At 43.3% G+C, this 15,984-nt stretch overlaps 1 protein-coding gene across 1 annotated transcript in view; it reads right to left on the bottom strand.

The window, feature by feature from the left end:
* Positions 1-15,984, bottom strand: part of HERC2 (HECT and RLD domain containing E3 ubiquitin protein ligase 2) — a gene marked incomplete in the record, with an annotated part of 3,551,743 nt that overhangs the window by 357,426 nt on the left and 3,178,333 nt on the right. The window contains 1 exon segment of the mRNA XM_044072055.1: positions 646-844. Coding sequence (XP_043927990.1) covers positions 646-844 — 199 coding nt within the window.

Consider the following 15,984-nt stretch of genomic DNA (forward strand, 5'->3'; position numbering starts at 1 on the left):
GTGCTGTGGTGCTTGTGTCAACTACTGTGCTCTGTAAATATGTAGGGATTCTACTCTCACTGTGGTCAACTGGTGTGTGTGCATGTGCGTGTCTCTCTTTTGTGTTTACTACATCACAGACACAAGGTGCAGGGTTTGATTCTCACTTAAAGTAATTAGCTAGAATTAAAATGGTCCACAAGGCAGTTAACCTTGTACTATATAAACTTGTAAAGACAGGTTAAATAATAGATTTTACTTTCTGATGCAGACATTTTACTGCAACAGCTGTAATAAGCTGAAGACAAAAATATAGGTAAATTGAGACTTTCTTGGCTTTAAAAAAGGCTCATTTATTTCTGCAGAAAGAGCAAGTTACGCATTCTTGTGAAATTTTACTTCTGTGTATATGAAACTACATAGGGACATGTTCTTACTACTCATGTGATGATAACCTGCTGGTAACTATGGCACCTGAATTACGTGCACCCGAGTAAGTAAATATGCTTGCTTCTTGAAATTTAACTTAGAAGCAATGGAACTTTACTGTAAAATTTGATTCAGCACTGCTCAATATTACAATACAAGTTCAAAAGTACTGGGTTGCTAAGTAACTTTTGCAAACTCCAAATCACAAAGTTTAAGCAAATTCATGTTTTTACATACCTTTCCATCAGCTGTAATTGCAAAAAGGGTTTGTTCTCCACCAATCAATTGAACTGGTCTCAGTGCTGCTAATGCCTCACATGGAGTAGGCACTTTGACTTTTGCTCCTTCAATTCCACCTAACTGACCTCTGTGGTTATGACCCCAACCATAAATTGTTCCACTTCCTCCAGCAGACAAAGTCCAGTCATCTGGTCTCCTAAAGAAGGAACCAAAAAAAGCAAGGTAAGACTCCTTACAGCAATTAGAACTAGAATAAGTACTGTCATTAAACCACACTCTTCCAGTATGCAGGACTGCTACATTGCCTATGTAAAAGAAAGTATATTTGTGTAAATAAACTTCCCTTAACAGTAGCTGTTCAAATTATCACTGCTGCAGTAGCCTTAGCTATATGGGTTGTATCCTGCAGAGGACATAACAGCCAGAGAGCTTTCAGAGCTTAAGGGCACCTTTCATATACCTAAACCACTGGCAACCCGAGCAGAGCTGAAGAAAATCAACTGTTTGGAAGCCAGGCCCTTCATATCTTTCAAGCCAACTGAGCAAGGAATACTACAGCCCTGAAAAAGGTCAACACAAGGTAAATAAAAACCTAAGTCCTAACCCTGACAACAAAAAAATATACAAAAATAAAGGGGATGGCAGGACAGTGCAGCTACTGCAGCAGTCATCATTAGTACATCTACTCCCATGGTATGTTTACTTATACAACTGTACTATGTTCATCATTTGACAACTACTGCAGTAGCCTGAGCTATATCAGTAGAATACCACAGATTATACGGACTAGGAGGAGGAAGGGTGAGAGTACACGAGCCCCTGGGCAATGGTCCTAGCATAGCCTGAATTAGACCTGCAAAAGAAATGTAGTTTGCAGTGCTTTGTAAGGGTTTGTTCAGAGGAACAAACAGCTGTTTCTAGAAAACTTCTAGAATTCACACCTTTCCAAAAAGCCAGTGATGAAGCCAAGACCCTGGTAAAGCATCCCTTGACCTTGCCTGAATTGCCTTCTTCTGGTGGGTATAGCAAAAGTAAAAAGCATGTGACAACCAAAAAGAGAGAGTCAGCATTAATATTTATTTCCCTTCTTCTTTAACCTCATAAAAAAATAACTGATCAGAGTTTCTGCAGGTTTTACTTCTGTCAAGATAATGTCTGATTTGTCTGTGGACATTCAGAGTAAAAAGAATCCTTTCTCTCTCACTTTTATGTTTTGAAAAGAAGACAGGGAAATGCACAGCTTGGCTCAAAACAAACTTGGATACCAAGCTAGGCATAAAGGAGGGATTAGTTCTCAAAGAAAACCTATCTTTGTGGAAAATGAGATAAGAAAGGCCCACCATGACAGCTTGCACCACAAGACAAAGGTGAAAGTCAGAGCAATCAGCAAAATTGTCTTCCATGTAAAGAACCTCATATCAACCTGATGGGCTGGTTCAAATGGAGTAAGAATGAACTTATCTAAAACAAAGCTGAGATCCCAAGGAAGAGCCACCTGTTTTTCAGGTAGCCGGGTATGCAACAACCCTTTCAAAAACATTTTAACATTGAATACAATGAAAGGGGAAGATCCATGGGCAGACATGCTGAAATGGCTGACAAATGAACCTTGACAGAGAAGTAAGAAAGACCAGAGGATAAAAACTCTCACAAATGATAGCCTTAAAAGGATCCTAGTTCTTGTTTTGACACCAATTACCAAATGTTTTTACATTTAGTAATATATGATATCCTAGTAGTAAGTTTCTTTGCCTCCATTAATACCTGCTGCACATTCTCTGAAAATAGGTGCCTAAAATGTATTACGACTCATCATCCAGGCATTTAGTTGATGATGTTTCAAGGTAGGCTGTATCAAACAACCAGTCATGTGAGAGTAGGTTCAGTCTGTGACAAAGCATGTGGTAAATGCCCTTCGGTATTTCCAAAAGGAGGAAAAAAGGACAGCCGTGTACACTTGCCATAAATGCAGATGTTTGAGTGTATTCACTGTTGCAGTCATTACATTTGGGTAATCTGCTGGCAGGTTGCCCTCAGTCGGCCTGATTAACAAAGTCTTGGGTCGTGCGTCGGTTGCTGTCCCTTCTTCCATGACGTCAGGGGTATAAAACATGCGTCCGACGCCATTACATCAGTTTTTCTTGCCCCAGATGTCAGGTGCCCCCCTAATGGGGAGCAATTAAAATTAAAAACACAAAAATATACCTCCAACCAAAAGCAAATACACTAAAAAGGCTTTTAAGCATAGTAAAAGAAAGTAGAGGTATAGCCAGAGAAAATTAGGGGGCTGGAGGGAGGGTAATCAGGACTGCAACAGTGAATACACTCGAAACATCTACATTTATGGTAAGTGTACACGATTGTACTATGTTCTTCGTGTTTCACTGCTGCAGTCATTACATTTGGGTAGAGTCCCAAAGCTATGGTTGGGAGGAGGAGTTTATACAGCATTAGGGCCAACTATAAGGCCCTGCAAGACAGCAGTGGCAAAGCTAGCTCTGGATTTAGAGAAAATTGGTAAATGATAATGCTTGGTGAATGTATGTACAGAACTCCAGGTAGCAGCTTCTTGAATATCCCTGGTAGGAACACCTCTAAGAAAGGCTGCAAAAGTAGATGCAGCCCTGGTGGAGAGAGATCTGATCCCCTGTGGGATAGATTTTCTGTGGTGCTTATAGCAGAAATGAATGCAATGGCTTATCCATTCAGAAATGGTTTGTTTTGAAATAGCCTTCCCCTCTCTGCCCCTGCAGCAAATGCTACCAGCAATTGTTCAGATTTTCTTCGAGATTTAGCCCTGTCCAAGTAGAATCTAAGTTGTCTGTGCACATCCAAGGAATGCAGAATCCATTCCCCTTTGTTCTGTGGATTGGGAAAGAAGGTTGGCAAATGAATGGACTGATCAAAAGCCACACTGGAAACCACCTTGGGCATGAAGGATGGATTGGTCCTCAGAGATACCCTGCCCGCATGAAAGATGATGAAAAGCTCCACTGCCATAAGGGTCTGTAATTCAGATATCCTTCTAGCTGAAGTGATTGCGAAAAGGAAGGCTGTTTTCCAAGAAAGAAATTTTAAGTCTGCAGTAGCAGCTGGCTCGAAAGGAGGTAGAGTGAGCTTCTCCAAAACAAAGTTAAGGTCCCAGGCAGGGGTAGGAGCTCTCCTGGGTGGTCTCAAGTTCATTGCCCCTCTGAGATATTGCTTGAGCAGGGGATGAGAGAGGTGGTTCTGTGTTATAGTGAGCTGAAATAGCTGAAGTGTGTATTTTAATAGAGGAAAAAGACAGGCCCTTGTGAAGCACCTCAGTTAAGTATTGCAAAATCTGAGGTAAATTGGGTGCTGCTGTGCTCATCCTTAAAGATTGGTTCCAGGCACAGAATCTTTTCCATTTGTCAGCATAAGATTCTCTAGTACTAGGCCTTCTCACCTCCAAGATTACATCCATCACAGGTTTGCTGAGGGATGATAAGGATGAATTTAAGTGATTAGCCAGGCTGCAAGGTTCAATGTTGGAAAGTGAGGGTGCAGAATTTGGTTCTCCTGCGGAGACAGCAAGGAAGGGGTCTGAGGCAGGTGCCATGGAGATATTTGCGACACGCTGCGCAGGAGTAGGTACCAGTGTTGGCATGGCCAGTCTGGAGCAATCAAAATCATTCTTGGTTTGTCCTGTTTGACTTTTAGCAGAACTTTGGAGAGAAGAGGCAAAGGGGGAAAGGCGAAGACTGATAGGTTTTTCCAGCTGAAGGACAGAGCATCCACATTCCAGGCTTCTTTGTGGGGAGTCCTTGTGCAAAACTTGTCCAACTGGTAGTTCTGGGGGGTGGCAAATAGATCCATGTCTGGACTCCCCCCATTTGCTTGTCAACATGTTGAAAATCCGTGGTTCCAGTTTCCACTCATGTGGATCCATGAGATTTCTGCTTAGTCCGTCTTGCCAGTGTATTCAATTTTCCTGGCATAGCTCAAGGCTGTGTTCCACAATGCCATGGCTAGTCTGCAGAGGGGGTAAGAATGTGTACCCCCCTGCTTATGTACTACATAACCGTGGTGTTGTCTGTCTTTACCATTAGTTGTCCTGGAAGAATGTAGTCCTTGAAGGCTGTCAGAGCATTCTGTACAGCTAACATTTCTTTTTGATTGATATGTAGGTGCATTTGATTTGGGTTCCATTTGCCCTGAATGAACTTCCCTGCCAGGTGAGCCCCCCCATGCATAGTCTGATGCATCTGTAGTTAGGGTTTGGGTGGCAGGGGGGTAGTGTGAATGGCAGTCCCTTGTTTTGGTGGCAGGCCTCTGCCCACCATAGGAATTCCAGGCATAGGCAACGTATGATGGGAATCATTGTTTCCAGGCTGTGACAATGTTGACTCCATAGACTTTTTAAGTACCACTGTAGTTTCCTCATATGCAGTCTTGCATATGGAATTAGAAGAATGCAGGAGGCCATGAACCCCCAAAGCTTGCAGAACTTGTCTTGCAGATAGCAAGGCTTTTGTGGCCACTTGTTTGAAGTAAGTTACCAAATGAATTTGCTTCTCTTGTGTGAGGAAAGCCATCTGGGCAGTTGTATTCAAGCTTGCACCCAGGAATGTAATCTGTTGAGAGGGTACCAGCGGTGATTTCTTTTCATTTATGGTGTACCCCAGACAAGTTAGAACCCTTTTTACAAATGCCAGATGATTTAGAAATATGCACTGGTTTTCTGTCTGAATTAGACAATCGTCCAGGTATGGATATATTTGAATATTTCTTTGCCTGCAAAATGCAATAACTGGAGCCAGGCACTTTGTGAATACCCTGGGCACAGTAGACAAGCCAAAGAGCAGTGCAGAGAACTGATAATGCAAGTAGCCTGCTTTGAAGCGTAGGTATCTTCTGCAAGATTCCCTGATTGGGATTTGCAGGTATGCTTCTTTTAAATCTAGAGTTGGCAACCATGCATCTTTGCCTAGCATAGGAAGTAACTGGTGAAGAGTCAGCATCTTGAATTTTGGAATGTCCAGAAAGGTGTTTAGAGTAGACAGGTCCAGAATTGGACGCCATGATTGGTCTTTTCTGGGTACCAGAAAAAGCCTGGAATAGAAACCTTGTCCCTTTTCCTCTTCTGGTACTGGTTGAATAACCCCCATGTTTAAGAGGGAAAGTACTTGTTTTTGAGCCTCTGCCCACTGATTTGGGGGCAGGTCTGGCCACCCGTTTGGTGTTGGCAACGTGTGGAAATGAAATCTGTATCCCAGGGACACTATATTTAAAACCCATTTGTCCTGGGTTATGAGTTCCCAGTTCTTTGCATGAAGAGCAATCCCCCCCCCCCCCCAAAGGGGCGGCTAAAAGGTAAGTGCTTGGTAATTTTAAAAGAAAAGTCATTGAGACTGTTTACCATAGGGGGATGTCTTGTTTCCAGATTTGGAAGTGGAGGCCCCCCATTGTTTAGTTCTGAGAGTCCCCTGGAACTGAAACCTGGTGCTTTTGGTGTGTCTGTGTTTGGCTTGAGTGGATCTGGAAGGAGCTGGAAAAGACCAATTCTTAGTAGGCCAGTGCCTACTAACTCTTGGAGGTTGCACTTGTAAGAAATGTTTAACAGTTTGCACAGATTTAGCTTTATCTTCCTTCTTTTTAAGAACTTCTTCAGCCTTATTGCCAAACAGACGGTCTTGATTTAAAGGAGCATCCAACAATTTTGCTTTAACATGATCAGGCAAAGACTGCTCCTTAAGCCAAGCATGCCTTCTAAGCACAGACCCAGTAACTGCAGCCCTGCAGGAGGCCTCTAAAGAATCAAAACCACACTGTGAAGTATGTTTTCCAACTTGTTCAGCAGAACGCAATAAATCCTGTAAATCTTTATTTTCCACACAGTCAGGAATCAACATAATTTTCTGTTTAAGCAGCCCAATAATATGCTGTTGATATTTTAACATATGAAATTGGCAGTTTAAAGTCCTAATTGCCAAGGTTGCAGAAGTATAAACCTTCTTACCCCATCTATCCAGCGCCCTGGAGTCTCTATCAGAAGGGGTAGGATTTTTAGCAGTAGAAGCCTTAATGCTCTTGGTCACCTGAGAAATGGTTTCCGGATCTGCAACAGGATTTTTGAAACGGAACTTGTGGGATTCAGGAACCCTGTAGTATCTGTCAGGTTTACTGGGAGCCGGAGGCAGGGAATCAGGGGCCATACTAGATTCTGAAAACACATCATCAACAATGTCTAGTACACGAGGTATAGCCAAGGGCCTATGCTGAGGTAGAAGGGAATCCCTAAGCCTCTTTTTTGAATCAGAAAATTCCTGACTTTCCCAGTGGAAATGCTCCTTTAAGGTATGTAAAGTTTCCCCAAAAGAAAAATCCTCAGGAGGGGAAGCAGAGGGAATGGAATCCTCTGCATCAGAATCCTCATAAGTAGGTATGGACAAATCCAGGTCATTAGAAGAGTCAGAAGAAACAGAAACCTGATCAGAAGATTCATAATCAAGCTCAGCGCTAGGCCTCTTAGAGGGGGGGTGGGGAGTTGACTACCCCTGATTAGAGTAATTAGATGATCAGCCATTTTGATCATTTGTTTTTTAGGCATAGGGGCCTGAACATGTGGCCTGGGTGTCGGTTTTTTAGACATAGATCGAGATTTAGGCCATAGTAATGAAGGTGGGAGTCTATTTAACATGCAAGTCTGTAGGCCTGAATACACACTCAGAAGCCAGTGCCTGCACAGCGGCTCTGGACTCATCCAAAGTAGAGACATCCGCTGGTTCCATAGGTGAAGCCTCTCGTGGCATACCGGACTCCGAATGGGTCTTAGTAGAGGCCTGCGAATCAGAATTAGCGGGTATCAGGGGCTGCGAAAGCGCCTCAATGAGTACCGGTGAACTGGCGACTGGCTTAGGAGAAGCATCATCGGCAGTTTTGGACCTCGGCGGCCTGTCTCTGTCTTAATCTTTGCATTTTTTCAGAATCCCGGTAGTCGGATGGCTAACCGACGACATTTTTGGATAATTAAACTGAGAACCGAAATATTAAGAGGCAAAAATGATTAAATAAAGCACAAAACCGACAGCAAGATATGTCGTGGTCAGGGCTGAGGCAAGGAACACAGTACGAATGAAAATCTTTGTGAGGTATTTGCTTTCCACAAGTAATGCAATTATTAACTTTTACTAACATCAGTAAGGAGCAAGAAAACGTTTACCCAACGAGGTACTTAGCTTTAAGTTGAAGACTTCGGTTCTGAAACTCGAAAATGAAAATTTCAGGAGTCGTCCGACCGGCACTTGCAAACTGCTTCTGCTTCGGGCACGCACGGCAAGAAAGACTGATGTAATGGCGTCGGATGCATGTTTCATACCCCTGAAGTCATGGAAGAAGGGACAGCAACCGACGCAGGACCCAAGACTTTGTTAATCAGGCTGACTGAGGGCAAAGTACAGTTTTGTACCTACCATAAATATAGATGTTCGAGTGCTCATACAGCTGCAGTCATAACAGATGGGTTATCCTGCCGTCAGACGGGTCCTCGGACGGCCGAATTCCAAAGTCTAGGTCCGGCGTCGGTTGTCGTCGCTTCTTCCCTGACGTCAGTGCGACAGGGGTATAAAAGAGGCAGCCGACGCCATTTTCTTCAGTTTTTCTTGCCCCAGATGTCAGGTGCCCCCAGAAGGAAGGCAAACATAATGTTATGCAAAGATGCAATGTTGACAAATCAAAAACAGTAGTTGCAAGCAAATACACCATAAAAGAATACCCCAAAAAGGTTATATGAAAAGTGTTTGTCATAAGGCCTGTCCTAAGAGGGGATGGAGGGAGGGAAACCTGGACTGCAGCTGTATGAGCACTCGAACATGTACATTTATGGTAGGTATAAAACTGTACTATGTTCATCATGCATACAGCTGCAGTCATAACAGATGGGTAGAATCCCAAAGCTAAGTAAGGGTGGTAGGCACTAAGTGGAACTAGGAGGGGCTAGGATGCCCTGCAGGACTACTGTGGCAAAGCCCGCTCTAGATTTTGAGTATAGAGGGAGGTGATAGTGCTTGGAGAAAGTGTGCACTGAACTCCAGGTGGCTGCTTCCAAAATGTCCTTGGTAGGGACCCCCCTGAGGAAGGCTGCAGAGGTAGCTGTGGCTCTGGTGGAGTGGGATCTGATGCATGCAGGCACAGTTTTTCCATGGAATGAGTAACAAAAACGTATGCAGTGGGCTATCCATTTTGAAATTGTCTGTTTGGAAATAGCCTTTCCCTGAGCACCTACAGCATAGGACACAAAGAGTTGCTCAGATTTCCTGAATGGCTTTGTTCTGTCCAAGTAGTAACGAAGTTGTCTGTGAATGTCCAAAGAATGTAGTAGTCTTTCCCCTTTGTTGTGTGGATTAGGATAAAAGGTAGGTAAGTGGATAGTCTGATTCAAAGCTACACTGGATACTACCTTTGGCATAAAGGTAGGACTGGTTCGTAAGGAAACTCTGTCCTGATGGAAAATGATGAATGGTTGCACAGCCATGAGGGCCTGTAGCTCCGAAACCCTGCGTGCTGAGGTGATAGCCAGAAGAAAGGCTGTTTTCCATGACAAGTACTGTAACTCTGTTGAAGAAGCTGGCTCGAAGGGAGGAAGGGTCAGCTTTTCCAAAACATAGTTGAGGTCCCAAGCAGGGACTGGTGGTTTCCTTGGGGGTTTTAAATTCTTTGCCCCTCTGAGGAACTGCCTTAAGAGAGGGTGAGAGAATAATGGAGGATCTGTGTTGTATTGTGCAGAAATGGCTGAAGCGTGGATCTTGATGGAGGAGAAGGAAAGTCCATTGTTTAACATCTCAGCTAGGTACTGTAAACTTTGAGGTATATTTATTACCCAAGGATTCTGTCCCTTTTCTTGATTCCAGGCACAAAATCGTTTCCATTTGGCAGAGTAAGCCTTTCTAGTAGAAGGTCTTCTGGCCTCCAAGATGACATCCTGCACCTCCTTGGAGAGGAGAAACTGTTGGGAAATCAAGGAATTCTCCATGCAGCTAGATTTAGAGTTTTGTAGTTGTGCTGGGACAACAGAAGAGGGACTTGAGGTAGGATCCATGGTGGGGAATGTGTCAGGCTCCTCAGGAGCGGATACCAGTGTTGTCTTGGCCAGTCTGGAGCGATGAGAATCATTTTCGGCCTCTCTGCTCTGGCTTTTAATAGAACTTTGGGCAGCAGAGGAAGAGACAGGAAGGCATAGACTGACAATGTTGCCCAATTGAAGGAAAGTGCGTCCACTTTCCAGGCCTGTGGATGATAGGTCCTTGAACAAAATTTTTTCAACTGGCAATTTCTGTGGGTAGCAAAGAGATCTATGTCTGGCTGTCCCCATGCCTGAGTTATCTTTGTGAAAAGTTGAGGATGCAACTTCCATTCGTGTGGATCTGTCATATTTCTGCTTAGGTTGTCCGCCAGTGTGTTTTCCTTCCCTGGCAGGAATTGTGCCTACAGTTGAATTTGCAATTCCAGTGCTGTGTTCCATAGGGTCATGGCTTGCCTGCACAGGGGGTATGAATGAGTTCCCCCCCCTGTTTATGTACCACATCACTGTGGTGTTGTCTGTCCTTATCAATAGCTGGCCTGGATGCAGTAGGTCTTTGAAGGTCATAATAGCCTTTTGCACGGCTAGCATCTCCTTTTGGTTGATGTGAAGGTGCTTCTCTCGTCTGGTCCATTTTCCCTGAACGCACTGATCTGTCATGTGTGCTCCCCAGGCGTAGTCTGAGGCGTCTGTTGTGATGGTTTGAGTTGCTTGAGGTACACAGAAAGGAAGACCTGTGTTTCTTCAGCAAGCTTGAGTCCACCACAAAAAATTCCTTTTGAAGGCATGGAATGAGTGGGATAATTGTTTCCAAGCTGTGGCTGTGTTGAGACCATAAGTTTTTCAGGTACCATTGAAGTTTCCTCATATGCAGCTTTGCACATGGGATTAGTAGGATGCAAGATGCCATGAATCCCAGAGAGCCTGCAGGATTTTCCTTGCAGTTAGCCTGGTGTAAGTTGCCATTTTTCTAAAGTATTGAGACAGTTGCCCTTGCTTGTCTGGCGTGAGGTAGGCCATCTGGGTGGTTGTATCCAAGCTGGCACCCAGGAAAATTATTTGTTGACAGGGTATTAGTTTTGATTTCTTTTTGTTGACTGTGTATCCCACGGAGTTCAACAGTTTTATTACAAACGCCAGGAGCTGCAGTAGTAAGTCCTTGCTGTCCACTTGGATCAGGCAGTCGTCCAGATATGGGTAGATTTGAATCCCTTGTAGTCTGCAGAAGGCGATTACTGATGCCAGGCATTTCGTAAACACTCTGGGCGCAGTAGATAAGCCAAAGGGCAATGCAGAGAATTGGTAATGGGTTGAAGCTGCAAGAAATCGGAGGTATCTTCTGCAATCTGGTCTGATAGGGACATGCAGGTATGCCTCCTTGAGGTCCAATGTTACCAGCCAAGACTCCTTGCCCAGCATGGGAAGAAGCTGCTGTAATGTGAGCATCTTGAATTTTGGCACCTGTAGATATGTGTTTAGGATGGATAGGTCTCCAATCTTTGTCTTTCCTCGGTACCAGGAATAGTCTGGAATAAAACCCTTGACCTTGTTCTTTTGCAGATACCTCTTGAATTGCTTTCATGTCCATGAGAGCTGAAACTTGTTTTTGTGCCTCTGCCCTTTGATTTTGTGGCAGGTTTGGCATGCCTCTCATTTTTGGAAGGGTGCGAAAGTGGAACCTGTAGCCTCTGTCTATAATGTCCAGAATCCATTTGTCTTTTGTAACAATATGCCAATTTTTTATTTTTTTTTTTTTTTGAGAATAATGTCAGTTTTCCGCCCAAAGGTGCTGCCATTAAAGCTTTGCTTGGTAGGTGTAGGGGGAAGTCATTGTGTCTGTTTTCTAAAAAACTGTGATCTATCTTCTCCACCTCTTGAGGTTGGTGCTTGCCACTGTCTGGCTCTGAAAGATCCTTGAGGTTGCCCTCTGCCCCTTGGGCGCCTGTATCTGCCCCTTTGAGGTCTGTCCGTGGCTGGAAAGGACCAATTTTTTGAAGGCCAGTTTCTGCTGAAACGTGGAGGCTGTACCTGCAGGAAATCTTTCACTGTTTGCATTGATTTCGCTTTTTCCTCCATTTTCTTTAGCACCTCCTCAGCTTTAACACTAAACCATACATCTTTTTGAAGAGGTGCATCTAATAATTTAGCTTTGACATGATCTGGTAAGGTTTGCTCTTTGAGCCAAGCATGCCTACGTATAACAGACCCCGTAACAGCAGCTCTACATGAGGCCTCTAAAGCATCAAAACCACACTGCAAGGTATGTTTACCCACTTGCTCTGCACCATGCAACAAATCCTGCAACTCTTTTAAATCTGGTAGTTCTGGTTGTGTCATCTTGCTTTTCAGCTGAGATATCAAAAACTGTTGATACTTTAGTTTAATGCCCTCACTCATGGTTAAAGTGGCAGAGGTGTACACTTTTTTCCCCCCACCTTTCTAAAAGCTCTGGAATCTCTCTCTGAAGGTAATGGATTTTTAGCAGTAGAGGCCTTAATTCCCTTGGGACCCTGTGAAATTGTTTCTGGGTCAGCAATATGGCTTTTATATAGGAACTGGTGAGAGTCAGGAACCTGGTAATACCTGTCTGGTTTAACAGGAGCTGGAGGCAAAGAATCAGGATTAAGGCTGGCTTCTGTGTACACATCCAATATATCTAAAACAGGAGGGATAGCCAGAGGCCTATGCTGGGGGAGCAGAAGAAATTCCCTGAACCTTTTCTTGGGATTTGAGTAATCTTGGCCTTCCCAGTGAAAGTGTTCCCTCAATGTATGCAGGGTTTCCCCAAAAGAGAAGTCCTCGGGGGGGAGACCGAGGGAATAGACTCCTCTGCATCAGAGTCTTCGAATGGAGAATAGGCATAATCCTGGTCCTCAGATAGTTCTGAGGTAATAGAAGCTTGATCTGAGGAAGGGTAGTCTTCCTCTAATCTGGGCCTTTTGTCAGAGGGGGGTTGAGAACCCCTGATAAGAGTAATCAAATCCTCAGCCATTTTAAGCATCTGATTTTTTAGGCATGGTGCCTTGAGAGGGGGTCTGAGGAACCTGTTTTTTGGTTTTCATGGCTGCTTTAGATTTAGTGAAGGCTTTAATGGAGAAGGAGGAAGGCCTGAAGACCCCTTGAGAAATGGCAGGCCTGTCTAAATTCTGAGTTTCCCTGCCAGGAGTGGCGTCGGGATCTGTAGTAGGAATGGGGGCCGAGGAGCCTGCGACCTCGGGTACTGAAGACACCGGTAATGCATTGTCATCAGTACTCAGGGGCTGCGTAGGCGCCTCGCTGAGTACTGGAGAACAGGTAGTAGGCCTTAACGTGGTTTCAGTAGGTAGTGCGGACCACGTATGTCAGTCCTTATCTTTGCGTTTTTTGCTCAAAACTGGAGTCGGAGTATCTGACGACATAATATAATTAAATTTTTTGCCAAAAAAGTGAAGGGCGAACTCCGCCCGATGCTTAATAGTGTGCTTATTGAATCTAGCACAAAAACGGCAGGCCGAGACGTCGTGGTCTGGGCCTAAGCAAGGTATACAGAAAGAGTGGAAATCCTTATGCGGTATTTGCTTCCCACATGAAATGCAATTATTAACTTTGTCTGACATCGGTCTGAGGCAAGAAAAGTTTCCCCAACGGGGTACTTAGCTTTCAAGAAGACTTCGGCTGAAATACTTTTGTAAATCTCAGGAGCTGGCCGACCGGCACTTGCGAACTGCTTCTGCTTCGGGCACCGCGCTGCAAGAAAGACTGGAGAAAATGGCGTCGGCTGCCTCTTTTATACCCCTGTCGCACTGACGTCAGGGAAGAAGCGACGACAACCGACACTGGACCTAGACTTTGGAATTCGGCCGACCGAGGACCCGCCTGACAGCAGGATAACCCATCTGTTATGACTGCAGCTGTATGCACGATGAACATCCTGCCAGCAGATTACCCAAATGTAATGACTGCAACAGTGAAACACAAAGAACATCAACTGTTGCCTAGTCCAGCACGGAGTCCCCATGATGACCTTTGCAGAGCCCTTCGGAATTTTCAGAATGACCCTATAGGTATCAGTGGAAATACAAGCAGACACATTCCTGTCCAAAGAAATGAAAATGCATCTGTTTTCCCAGCCTGTTTGCAAGGAATCCTGGAGCAGTTTGTTGTGAATGGAGGCGAATAAGTTCTACCTGATGTGTTCCCTATAGCTGGATCAATAACAGGAAGACCCCTGATACAATTTTCATTCATGAGGGTCTGTCCTGGTCCTTCAGCTTGTCTATCACAAAAGCCTGCTCTGACAGAATGTAAGATGCCTCGAGAGTACGACTATCCTGAAATGCTAAATTCCAGGCTACCACGGCTAGTGTGCAAGCAGGAGAAGATCTGGTTCCACCATTTATTTATATACCATATCACCATGGTGTTGTTTGTAATCACTTGTAACAATCTTCAAAACACAGGCAGGAAACTCAAACGTCTTAAAATAATTTAATAGCGAAAGATAAACAGCAACAATGAAATAAACAAGTTAAAAGGCAGCAAACCTTTTGAGTTGCAACAATTCTTTTTCAGTGTTTGATAATACATAACACTTCAGTCACAAATAATTTATATCAAAAGACAGCATATCAAAAATGGTATACACATCACAGGACAACTGAAAGAGTTAAAATAAAAGTAATACTACTATGCACAGCCCGATGTAAGAGGAAAAATACTATAAAAGTCATACAAAATACTATAAAATCATAAAACAGCCCTTTAAGTTTTAAAATAGGTTTAATGCTGCACATTCAGCTCCAGTGGTTTATCGGTTTATCAGCCCTAAAGTAAATTATCCACTTGTATTCAGCTACTTCTGTTTCAGTAACCAGCACCCCCCCCCCCCCTTGAAGATTAGTGTAAACCTTCTGAAGGACTCTAAACTTAAATTTATTACTCTGCTCATGAAATAATATGGTTAGCAGCACCCATCTGTATTTCAGACAAATGGGACCCTATTCTTTCTTTCAATTTTCGATTCGTCTTGCCAATGTAAAAATTATCACATTTAATGCAGTTAAGAAGATAGATAACATTATCTGTAGAGCATGTGGCAAAAACATCAAATATAAATAATTGTTTAGTGACACTAAAAAATGACTACAAAGATAAACAATTTGTCTAAATAGGGAAAATGTGATTACCTTGAAGTCTGCAATATATCACTGGGGCCAGACACTTTGTGAATACCCCTGAAACAGTGGATAATCCACAGGGCAACGCAGACCAAAGAACTGAGAGAGTAGTCCAAACTTAAAAAACCTTAAGAAAGGTTTGAAATCTGAGGTAACAGGACTGTGATGGTAAGCATCTTTTAAATCTACAGTGACTAAGAAACTTAATGGCAGAACGCAAAGACTTTCACAGACTGGTCTAGAAAATAAAAGTTTAAGACTGGTCTGCAAAAAGCTTTCTTTGGTAACAAACATCTTTGAATAAAAACATTTACCTACTGGAAAAAGGGATGACAACTATCACCCCCTTAGTTATTAGATGCTGAATGACAGGAGGGTAAAAAAGAAAGTTTGATCTGGTGGACAAGAAGGAATCCCTTGAAAAGGAGGGAGGAATTCCTACTGGCATCTATATCACTCTCAGAACCTATTTGTCTGAAACTATCTGTTGCCAGACAAGAGATTTTGGGGAAGATTTAAAGGCTTGCCAGGGTGGGAAGAAAGGGCACCCTGCTGATAATCATTCAGACATGTTGGACTGTCCTTGCTTCTGGGGGGCACCTCCTTTCTTTTTAAAGGCCCCTTACCATGTTTCTGAATGTATGCTTGCCAAAAGCTTGCTGTGTCCGTTTAGTTTGCTTTTTATAAAAGGGTGTAGAGGTAGGTATAAAATGTTTAGCAAACTTGGACTAGGAAGGCTGAAAAATCTGAGTAACCACAAAAATCAGCATCCCTCTTCCATCACACCTTTTGTCAAGACCTCAGCAACAGATGGTTTAAAAACAACCTCTTTTTTAAAGGATAGTTCAAAATTTCAGCTCTATCATCATCAGGTAGATTTTGTTTATGCAACCAACCTATTCTAATCAACAGTTCTAGTAGCAGCTGCTGTGGAACAGGCAAACAGCTGAATCACTAGTACACCTCATAGTGTTTAATTACTTGAGACAAAAAAAGCAATAAGATCATTCGCAGAAGGCGTTTCCTCAGAAGAACAAAAGAAGGTTATAATATTCCTTACATTCTTAAATGATGCAAGCAGAAACTTTAACATACAGGCATGGTAATTAATAATTCTAAAAATAAGTGTGACAGAATTAT

This window comes from Protopterus annectens, chromosome 5.part0, assembly GCF_019279795.1.
Source record: "Protopterus annectens isolate FY-2018-M chromosome 5.part0, PAN1.0, whole genome shotgun sequence".
NCBI lineage: Eukaryota > Metazoa > Chordata > Ceratodontiformes > Protopteridae > Protopterus > Protopterus annectens.